Consider the following 12,226-nt stretch of genomic DNA (forward strand, 5'->3'; position numbering starts at 1 on the left):
AGTGGAAGGAGACACTGCTGGGACAGGTGACCCAAACTGACGAGAGGAGTATTTCAGACCAATTGATGCACACATTGACACACTGGCTTGACCCCAGACCTGCCTTGTCACTATTATCTTGCCCGGTGCCACTGGACTGTTGGTTGAACCTGGTTACTGTTAACAGATGTTCTGCTCTTCTTTGCCAGGCACTGCGGGACTGCTTCCATCGTGATGACACAGCTCCTGTGTCTACCTTATCCCAGCTAGCCTTCCTTCACCTTCCCTTTGCAGCTCTCCCAGTCATATCTGAGCTCAGTCAGGCACCCTGTCACATTTGCTTAGTTTTCTGCATGTCTTAATAAGCCATTCTTATGCTTTGAGAGGTTATTCTTGAACCAGCTCTTCAGAGCTCCTTTGCAATTCAGACCCATCCTCTCATTAATCCTACCAAGCAGATCCCTGAACAAGAGAAACATCTGTTATTTGGTAGCACACAGTTCTAACCCTACTAATCATTCTGCTCACTTCTTTCCAGACGTTACTCTCCTGTCCCAGACCACATCCACAACCAGTTCTTCCCTGAGAGCAAGTAAGAAGGATAGCTGATCATCTCCCCTGTAGAAAGCTTTTTGTACTCTTGGGAAACACACTGTCCTATTTCAAGCCAGTTTAACAGCCTCCCAGTTATGGAAAAATCTGGTTTTACACGAATACAAAGCAATTCACACTCATTCTATACTTGTGCACAGTCTTTTACCCACAAGTAATACCGCAGCTACCTCATTTTCCAGCCCCATCTTTTGGCACACCATTCACATTCTACAACTTATTTGAAAAAAAAATAAATAAAGAGGACTTTTACTTACCTCTTCAAATATTCATGTGCCATGCTCATTGCATAAACACACACAACATAAAGCTATCTTTCAAGGGACTAACACAGTGTCTCAATATTTGCCTTCTGTTGGATCTGCATCCCCCATGGGGTTTCTGTTGCAGGAGGAGGGCAGAATCATGTATTCCTACCAACCTTCATCTGTACCTCTAACAGCTGAGCAGAGCTGTACCAGTGGGAGTCATTTTATCATTATTTAAGAAATATTATATCAAAGACAGCTACAGCTTACACTGAACTTTTAAATTTGCTACTACTAAATGCTGCATCCAAGCATATACACCAAGACTATTTCTTGACTTCCACAGGACCTCAAGTGTTCCAGGTATTAAGTACCACTAGCATTAGTACTCAAATTCATCTGCTGGTATCAATAAATGAAAAAGAACCCGACATACTATACTCTTCTGAAATAAAGCAGCTATATTTAAAAGCATATTATCAGAAAAATGACAACACAGTCTCACCTTGAAATGATTCACAGGGTGTATTAGTTGATGTGCTAGCATCTGCTGATGAAATCTGAACATTATCCAAATTCTTTTCTTTAGATTTTGATCCAAGATTTTCAAGAACCACCTCCTCTTCTCTACTTGAAGTATGAACAAGAGAAGATGATGATGTTTCACCATAGAGTCGTTTCAGTAATTTTGCCAAGAACACTGCAGGGTAAGAAAACTTTTTTTAACAGGAAGAAATGCAGTATTTTAGAAATACTTTAAAACTTCAGAAACCCCAACAATTAACTTTTATGAGACAGTTTCCCTCATATTCCTTGGAAGTCTATTTTGAGTAGTCCCTACCTCTCACAGGCGAAACTTAGTATATTTAAGTTCAAAACTTGAATTGCAAAAACAGCTTTAAAACACCAGAGTTCACTAGCAAGGTTATATTTAAAGTCTTCTATTTGACTACACTTTGGCAATAAATTAATACAATACATTTACAGACTAAAAACACATTAATTTTTAAAATAAGAATCTTCCTATGCAAGTGTCATAAGGCTGCTCAAAATGCAGGTCTCTTCTGGAACAGAGGCACTGCAATTTAATTACTCATTAAAATCAGTAAGCTACAATGATTTAATCACACAGAAAAACTAGAAGTAGACAGGAGCAGAAACACATGGTAACCAGTTATTTCTACAGAATTATCAGTATTCTTATACGCCTCTTCTTCTTATGGGCCCATTTCTGACGACACTGACAATCTGCTACAACTTAGTCAAAAGCAAGTATCATTTGATTAAAGAAATATATGCAAATAATCTACTCATTAACAAAGCCATTATCTTTTTTACATATACATGTATACTTCAATAACTTAAAAAGTACTAAAGTATTACCTATAGTTTTTATCTATTGCAAAGCAACATCTCTAGTTTCATGAATTTTGTTCAGTCAAAGATATATTGTGGGATGTGTGGGTGGGAAAAAAGACATTTGGAGAAAAACATTATCTAAACTGCAACTTCAAATTTAATATACATTCTGTGGACACTACAAAAGCAACCTGCTGCAGATTAATAATGAAATAATTCTGCCAAGAGAAGAGAACTTAAAAATTGTAAGAAGAATGTACCCCACTGCAACTTAGCAGAAAAACATTTTATCATCATGAAACTTGTCAATAAATTACTTTACAACTGAAAAAAACCCACTTCATCCTTGAACCACCAGTCCTTGACAGACAAACTGTATCTCCAGTGTACCTTGGCACATATGCTTTCTCATGTAAACGCCTAACTATGTGGGAGAATGCTTTGTTATGGGCTATGATTACAGTTTCCATATAGACAGACCTAAACAAGTGACTGTGCGTTTTTGTAAGGTTCCCTTGCTGGGTTAATCTACAGCTATAAAGAAAAATCCACAATTACTCTCCTCAGCTACAGAAAGTAAGATGGAAATAACCAGTGTCATGAGATAAAGTTAACTGCCTTTTGCAGATCTCTGACTCTAAAGCAAGTTATCCAAGAGGTTTATCCTGAATCCCTTCCCCAAGTGCTGCTGCTAACGCTACAGCATTTTAATAAACTACAGTACAGCCATTACTAAATATCATGGTTTAATGCCAAGAGGCAGCCAAGTCCCACCCAGCTGCTCGCTCACTTGCCCCCACATGGAATGGTGGAAAGAATCAGAAAGATAGCTCTGAGACCATTAATAGGTTGATGCAAAGGCAGTTTAATAGGTAAAGCAAAAGTCATGCACACAAGCAAAGCACAGAATTCATTCATCACTTCCTGTGGGCAGGCAGTGTTCAGCTATCCTTAGGAAAGCCAGGCTCTATCACACATAAAATGTTACTTGGGAAGACAAATGTACCCCACTTTCTCCTCCTCCTGGCATGCTGAGTATGACACCATACGGTGTGAGATATATCCCTTGGGTCAGCTGGGATGAGCTGTCCCAGCTGCGTCCCCTCCCAATTCCTTGAGCACTTCCAGCCTCCTCACTAGCGGAGTGGGGTGAGGAGCAGAAAAGAACTTCATTCCATGTAAGCACTGCTCAACAATAACAAAAAGATGCCCGAGTCATCAACACTATTTTCATCACAAATACAGAAAACACATCACCACAGGAGCTGTTATGAGGAAAATGAACACATCCACAACCAGTACACAGATTAACATTCAAGCACATGTACTGAGGGAACTATTCTTCCAAAGCAAATGATCATTGACATACTGATGAATCTAGATGTGCAAATACATCTCTAAATCTGCCGAGAAGAGCAGCCTCCTCATAACTACAGTGGATTTTATGCTTCCCATCTTGATATCTGATTTCCCTAGTCATCTCCCCCCGCAAACTAAATCACCTTTTCCTTTCCATTTTTAAAATTGAGGGACTATACTCATACACACAATAGCATTACTTCAAAAAGCAAGACCAGACCTGCTGTGATACATTCCTTCTAATTCCCATGGGGAGCTCTCCCCATCTTTAATAACTTTCCTTGGGAAAGCAAGGTGATAGATGCCTGCCTTGGAGGGTATGGATACTGAGGTTTTTCTTTGATAAAAATCTCTTTTTTCATTCAGAAAATTTTTTCATTCTCTTTTTTTATTCAGAAATAAGAATCTAGATCAGGAACAGTGATAGATTCACCAAAGTAACATCCACTTGGCTGGAGTTTTCAGCAGATACTAGAAGCAGCAAGGTGTGGAGTGAAGGAGCTCTTTACTGCCTACAAAGTTTTCATATATGTGACAGAGCATCTTAAGCACTGACAGAAGATAACTAGCAATTTTCAATAACCATAACAAAATAGAAGTGAGCAGTGTTGACACTTAGACATTAAAAGGTACTCATTTGAAACCTGATGCATTTCAAGCCTTCTGAAGACAACAGGAAGCAATAAATCCCAACAGTACACCTTCCTCAGGTGAATGAAGAATCACAGAATCTGGTAAGTTGGAAGTGACCCACAAAGATCAGTGAGTCCAGTTCCCGTCCCTGCACAGCACTATCTCCAAGAGTCACATCATGTGCCTGAGAGCTTTGTCTAAATGATTTTTGAGCTCTTTCAGGCTTGGTGCTGTGACCACTCCCCTGGGGAGCCTGTTCCAATGCTCATCTGTTCCAGGCACCATCTGAGTGAAGAACCTTTTCCTGATACCCAACTGAAACCTCCCCTGACACAGCTTTAGGCCATTCCCTTGGATCCTGTCACTGGGCACCACAGAGCAGAGATCAGTGCTTGCCCCTCATCTCCTCACAAGGAAGTTGTGACTGCATTGAAGCCACCCCTCAGACTCCTTCTCCAGGAGGAACGGACCAAATGTCCTCAGCTGCTCCTCATACGAATTGCCCTCAAGGCGTTCACTGTCTTTGTAGGTCTCTTTTAGATGGTCTCTAATAGCTTAATATCTTTCTTATACTGTGGTGTCCAAAACTGTCCCCAGCACTGGAGGTGAGACCACCCCAGTGCAGAGCAGAGCAGGACAATCCCTTCCCTTGCTCAGCTGGCCATGAAGCCCCCCAGGACAGGGCTGGCCCTGCTGGCTGCAGGGCACTGCTGGCTCATGTTCAACTCATCATTGTCCAGGACTGCCAGGTCCCTTTCCATGGCCCTACTTTCTGGAATCTCATTCCCCAGTCTGCCTGTACAGCCAGGGCTGCCCCATTCCAGGTGCAGAATTCAGCACTTGTTGAACTTCCTATAGTTGGTGATTTCCCAGCCCTCTAATGTGTTGAGGTCTCTCCGCAGGGCCTCCCTGCCCTAGACAAAGTCAACAGCTCTTCCTTGTTTTGTATCATCTGTGGATTTGGTTAGTATCCCTAGAATCACCAGAGAGTGCTGAAAAAACAGACTGACTTATTTTGAACTATTTGGAATCCTAAATATATTCTAGTCTGAATAAAAAATAAAATAAAAATCTGCCTGCAGCCCAAAACCTTTTGAACAAAGTGGTCCTCAGTATAAGTGAGCAAAGAAATTAGGCTCTGAGGAATACCCATTCTGCCATTCTCAGCAGCTTTACATCCTCCAAAGCAGCACTCTACTTTGCAGTTAACAGTCTTACAACTGAGCTACCAAAACATTTTTCAGATGACAAAGGAAACTCTTTCCAGAGGGTTTTATCGCTGCAATTACTTGAAAAAAAGGCATCATGTGATATCCATAAGCACTGGTTCAATCACAGAATTAGCTGCAATAGGTACCAAACTAGTTCCATGGCTAACTCTTGACAACTCATGTCTGGAAATAGTGAAGTACAAACACATCAGAAAACTGAAAAAACACCAGGTCTCTACATCACATGATGAAAGCAAAGTGTAACTCCAAGAAATACAACACAGAACACATGCTGGTTACTGATACAAACTGTGAACATCCATGATCATTCTATTACTAATTTTGCAAGAAGAGTAAGGAGTCTATTCCAGATAAATGCATTTTTAGCACCTATGTATTAAATTGACATATCGACTGAATTCTTATTACATACACAAGCAGACTATCCACAAACACACTGAAATAGCAGTGAAGATTTATGACAGTTCTGGGGTTGACAACTGGCCTTGGCATTAAAACTCAGTTAGGACTACAGACTGTAATAAAAGCATTCTGAAGAACTAAACAAATTAAGTTCTGAACAACATCAGAAACATTCCTGTGCAACGACAGCTTCTTCAAAAACATTTCTGTGGAGAATCCTTGCCACATACTTTTGGCTACTTGTCATCAATACTTAAAGTACCCCCACCACATTTCTCATTGGGTTGCCTCCTGCCTACTTAAGTCAAAGCTGGGCAGCAAGAACAAAGTAAAGTGGCATCAGGAACCCTGAACTCTGTGAAGCTTGCAAGTTGTCCTACTTGGTCTCTTTGTCTCCCCCACAAACAGAAGCTTTCCAAAAAGGGAAGAATCAGGAACTTCTGAAACCATCCCATGTGCAAGATGTGCTAATATGCTATTTCTGCTACAGCAGAAGGAAAGATAGTACAGCAGAATGGTAAAGGACGGAAAGAGCAGACAGACTGATAATCCTCATGCAGAACATATGGACAAGGCTTCATTAAAATGTTCAGTTCATCTCTTTTACTGAAGAATTACTCTCCAATATTCAAATGGATTTAAATCCTTGAAGTCTCTTTTATCACTAAAGTACCACATCTCCTATGAATGTCATGACAAGACAGTTACTTCACAACATGATCATAAAAATCACAGAATTGTTAATGTTGGAAGGGACATCCATGTATCACCCAGTCTAATCCCACAGCTCAGAGCAGGATCAACTAGAGCAAATTGCAGAGGGCCTTGCCTAGTTGAGTATACCAACCTCATTGCATGGATCATCTCCTCTTCCCTAATCATGGCTGGACACTCTTGACCAGAGATCCTCAAGGGAACCATCTGAAAAAGAGTGACTCTTGAAAAAGAGATGACTGTGTTTATCAGGACCCAGAGCAACAGAGTGTAAAAGTATTTTAAAAGACTGCTACAGAAAGAAAATGTTAGCTAGACTACTGTTCTTACCAGCTAGCAGGCGGAAGACTGGTAACTTCAGGCTAGGAGCTGTTCATTCCTTCAAACCATTCCCCACAAAACTTACTTTAACCATACAGGATAATTTCATAGTTAAGTGTCCTCTGGATCCTTTCTGAAGGAGTTGCTCAGATGGCCAAACTGATGAACAAAGGTCTTTGCTCTGTGTTTATCTGGCCTAACACAGTGATTTTTGGGTCATGGCTCTGCAAGCCTCACAAGGGGTTTGTATACACATGGGTTTGTATTTCAGCCACCAAGGCAAAATTCAGTCTGAAGTTATGATGTCTGATGGCATGCAAGGCATTCTGTTTTGCCTGCAGATTAGACACTGCTCCAGAGACCTCACATACACAAGACACCAATTCTGCCAATGAGCCTGTGAATGCCCAAGATGTACTCAGTAGGGATGATGGTGCACTGAGTACAGACCCCTGTTAGAGTAAATGGAAATCAATACACAGAACCTCCAAGGGTAATTAAAACTATTAACCTTGACTTAAACTTCCCAATACAAGCAAAAGACACACACATTGACCTCGGAAAAAAACAAAACCTCCAATCATCAAGCCTCACAGCCAAAAAAGCACAAGAAAAACAAAAAGGAGTTGGCTGAAAGCTCGAAGACCCCAAATCATTGCTAGAAATTGTAAAGACCAAAGGCTTGAAGTAAGTCAAGATAGCTTGTGTGTGTGGATAACATATTCTAGTCCTGAGGGAACTGAATAGCTATTTAGTTATTAACTTCAAAATCCTCTGAATAGGGATCACTTACCTGCAGAGAAGATTCCAGATTTGGGATACCAGTTCAGCAACTACCAAAAGATTAAAATCAAGGAAGAAAGAGAGTATTTACCAACTACAAAACATTCCATTTCCCCTGAGGAGGGTATCATTTTCCCACTTCCTCATTTTTACCAAAAACATTCAAGCTGTGCAGGGATATGAGAAAAAGAACGATGTAGTGACACGTAATTACATTCTCTGTAGCTTGACAGTTCAGATCATCTAAAAGGTGTATCTAAGATGGGATCCTCTTTTTCAAGTCAGGAGAAAGAAACAGAAAATGTGATTTTCTTGCTGTCAGCAAGGTCAGTTTTGCCAAGAGTGACGTATTTCCATTTCACCACGGACAGTGCATGCAAACCAAAGCAAAGCACTGTAGCAGTGTCATGGGAATAACAAAATTGATCTTTCCATCTGGGGGAAAAAATAGTGAAATATGCGGAATCCTAGCTATGATCAAAGTACAGTTTTATGTACACAGGAATGGGTACAGTATTTGGCTCTGTGCTCCCAGTCTGCAAGCAGTCCTCATCTTGCAGGCGAAGCTATGGTAACAGGCTCTTACAACAGTAGCTAGAGGATATAAAAAGGATAAAAAAGCAAGGACTGCAAGATCTGCAGCAGAAAAATTCAGGCTGAAGCTGACTGTCTCTTTCAAGAGGCACTTGTAGACAAACATAGAAACTAACAGCTTACAAGACCTTGTGTTTAGGCAAAGAGGAGGCCATTCTGCAGATCATTGACTTTATCTTCAGTCTTCATACTTCACACTAAATAGCATCTATGTATGAATTTATAGTCCTTCCTTCCAAACAGCACCGGTATTTTATGACATGCTTTCTTGAGGAAGACACCAAGTAATTTTTCAGCTTCATATTTCAGGATAGAATTCACTTGCATCTTAAGGCCAGAAAATGTACTACTCCATCTTGCCTGAATGACTGGGAGAAGTACTTTTACACACCCACCTACACTGAGACCCAAAAACTTGTATATCAGTACTTAAAATATTACAATTCAAAAGATCTAGAGAAACTCCATAGTTCATATCAGGGCTTTTTCCCAGTGCCTAAATGCCTTTTAAGACACATACACATAGACCATGTCTGCTATTCAGATTTGAAAAACTTGACTGTTTTCAGCACTGGGCCTTTTTCTTCCTCTACTTAGGAAGGAGAGGTTAAGGAATCCTACATTATATAGCAATATGTTTCCCATGGAGACCTCTACAGGTTAGAAACCTTGATTCTGAAGTCTCTTTTGGCCTGGAAGGTGGTCTCTCAGCCTCATACACCTTACTTTTAACTATCTGCCTTCATCAAGAGAGCACTTTGTTTGAACAAAGGCTGTTCATCCCATTTCTCCCACAAGGTATGGTGACTTGCTTGGTTGTTGGGAGGCTTTTTTGGCTTTGATTTTTGAACTATAAAACTCTGAGACTGAGGAGAAACACCATGGTGAAATCCTGATATCACAAGCTGATTATTTTAAACTTGACTAGCTCTTAACACAATCTTTTAGTTCTACAAGACTCACAAAACTTTAGTGGTATCTTACAGGGAAAAAATTGTACAGCTCCTTACAGGATGTCTACACAAGGCGGGAATGATCCTCTTTGACAAATTTACAATTGCTCTCATTGACATTATACGAAACAAATGATTTTAACTGCTAAAGCTATTATTACATATTTAATGGTGTAAAGAACCCACATGTACTGTTTGGGAATGAAATTATGGAAGGATTTAGTTATATCCAAGGTCACATGAATTCTGTGCTTGAACTACTATGTTATCAGCTGCATCTCAGTACGGCTGTTTACTAAAATGTCTCAAGGAGCTGCAGAAGAAAGGCAGATGCTATCATTTTATATCTAGTGTGTAACAGCAACTTCACAATATCAAGGTTTGTCTCAAGACCACTGACATTATTCTCACTGAAACACCATCTATTAGTCTTCAACTTCCCATTAGACAAAAAAAATCGGATGCTAATTGCCCTAATTTTACACCTGTCTTATTCTTTTACAGGTTCGAGAAACACAGTGGAAAAAAAATCCAGTTTTGTGCTCTAAGGTAGTAGTTGATACAGTATGTCTCCACTTATCTTATTACTTAGTATTACGTTTTACAGCATGTGGAAACCCACTTTGTTTTCTAAAACTCAGTAATAAAGAATTCTCCTGTCTGTGAGAAAACTTTTGAACAGCTGCAGCTTATTTAAGTATATGGCACATATTGAAAGGATTGAAAGGTAGGAAAGGAAAAGAATACAGTGATTAAACACCCCATATCTATGTATTCACCTAAATTAAGCAATTATTACAAAGGGACAGTTATTACAGAGAGAGATTGACCTGTGAACCTCCAGAACAACTCAGCTCATAGCAAACTGCAAATCTGCAAATATAAAACAGCAATTTATTCCTAGAAAAAAACAACATTTATTTTCTCTTCTTAGCTTAAAAGAAACTTATTCAGCTAGACCAAGCACTGTCTCTGTCACATTGTAGTCTCAAATCATTAAGACTGGTGTTACATCTGTCAGCAAATTCTACATGACTGTGTAGTTCAACAAGAATCTGACTAATAGATCGTGTCATCCTGTCTCAACAAAGGTTTTAGAGATCTGTCAGTAGGCCACCTTAATTGCAGCCACAAGCTCCTAGACATCTAATAAACTTGACATGACAAAGATGATAAGAAGCTACGTAACCACAATGAGAACACCAGGATTTCGTTTCGCTGTTCATAAGAATCCCATCTGCCTTGTAGTGAAACCCTGCAAAATGTGTATTGCTACTGCAGCCCTGGCAAAACAGAGCACCTTCACTTTAGTTTCAATTTGTGCATACTATCCATCTTCTACAAAACTTAAATATATGTTTCTCAAACTGCACCATTATCTTCTTACTTGGCACAATCAAACAGATCTCACTGAAAACATCTAAAGATATCTCCTGAGTACACCCTTACTAAAGCTTAATAAAGCTGCTATTATTAATACCCATAATTCTGGCCACTGAATTGAGCCAGCTATTAACTACAGTTGCACAAGACTGTCAGCAGTGCCCTGGCAGCCAGGAGAGCCCACTGTGTTCTGGAGGGCACCGGCACCGCTGAGCAAGGGAGGGGATTGTCCCGCCCTGCTCTGCTGCAGCCCCATCCCAAATCCTGTGTGCAGTTTGAGTGCCACAATATAAGAAAGATACAAAGCAGTTAGAGAGCATTCAAGAAACCTTCAAAGATGGTGAAGGCCTTGAGGGCAAGTCGTATGAGGAGCAGCTGAGGACACATGGTCCGTTCCGCGTGGAGGAGACACCTCAATGCAGTCACAACTTCCTTGTGAGGAGAAGAGGGGCAAGCACTGATCTCTGTTCTGTGGTGCCCAGTGACAGGATCCAAGGGAATGGCCTGAAGCTGTGTCAGGGGAGGTTTCGGTTGGGTATCAGGAAAAGGTTCTTCACTCAGATGGTGCCTGGAACAGATGGGCACTGTAACAGGCTCCCCAGGGGAGTGGTCACAGCACCAAGCCTGAAAGAGCTTAAAAATCATTTAGACAAAGCTCTCAGGCACACGATGATGTGGAGATGGTGCTGTGCAGGGACAGGAACTGGACTCCAGTGATTCTTGTGCTCCCTTCCAATTCAGTGTGTTCTGTAATCTTATAAGGTGTTTTCCTCTCTCTTCTGGACAGATTTGGGCAAGGGAAGGCTGTGCATTTATCACTGCTCACTGAGACCAATCTCCTGCCAACACAGGTGTGAAGTTTCAGAAAGTTTAAATCTTACTTCAACCTTAAACTGGATGCAAAGAGCATATGGCTAAAAGTGAAGATCAAACTATGCCACATATGGGCTAAAGTTAAATGTTATGGTAAATGATAGTAGTAATATGGAAAACAGACATCAAAATAGCTAAAGAGTAAAAATCAAAAAGTACAACAAAACACCTGCAACTCATTCTGAGTTCAGATTACTGAGGAGAAAAAAATTGCAGATTTTAAACAGTTTCACATGAGGAGAAGCAGCAAGCTAAAATGAAGGTCAAGATACCAGTATTTAAAAACCAAACCATGAAATTGGCAGGTGTAGTATCACTGAGCACAAAGGTCCACCAAGATTGTGCACTAAGAGTTATTCAAAAGGAATCTCCGTAAAGTCATATTATATAAAATAGAAATTTAATTGAATTTCTACATAGCTTTCTTCAAAGAGTAAATATACCACCCTTTGCAATCATTTCAGTATTTGATTATACAATATCAAGCAACTTCTGCAAGCATCTCTCTTGGGTTGCAATGCAAGATGTAACCAGAAATATGTATTCTATTACCATCTGCTGAAACCAGGTGTGGCAGTGATCTTTATCTCTTCCAAGACCCATCCTCCCTCCAGGGGTATATCTTTTGTTAATGGGCCATTGAGTCTCACTACAAGATTGATAAAATGACATCATCTCATTGTGAGCTGCTCCACCCAGGGGGAGGAGCCATGTGGCGACATGCCTTGGGGAAGACAAAGAGTTACACTGTCCCACCCCAAACCCCTTGTGAAAGACGGCC

General features: G+C 40.4%; 1 protein-coding gene across 4 annotated transcripts in view; it reads right to left on the reverse strand.

Moving 5' to 3' along the window:
* ERICH1 (glutamate rich 1) overlaps positions 1 to 12,226 on the reverse strand; it is a 66,823-nt gene that overhangs the window by 49,598 nt on the left and 4,999 nt on the right. For all 4 annotated transcript variants that reach the window (XR_015282812.1, XM_086875972.1, XM_086875971.1 and 1 more), the window contains exon 2: positions 1,345 to 1,539. Coding sequence is in view for 3 of the 4 variants with exons in the window: in XM_086875972.1 (XP_086732098.1) it covers positions 1,345 to 1,539 (195 nt within the window). In the remaining variant the exon portion in view is untranslated. The remainder of the gene's footprint in view (positions 1 to 1,344; positions 1,540 to 12,226) is intronic.

This window comes from Cyanistes caeruleus, chromosome 2, assembly GCF_971803275.1.
Source record: "Cyanistes caeruleus chromosome 2, bCyaCae1.hap1.1, whole genome shotgun sequence".
NCBI classification, from domain to species: domain Eukaryota; kingdom Metazoa; phylum Chordata; class Aves; order Passeriformes; family Paridae; genus Cyanistes; species Cyanistes caeruleus.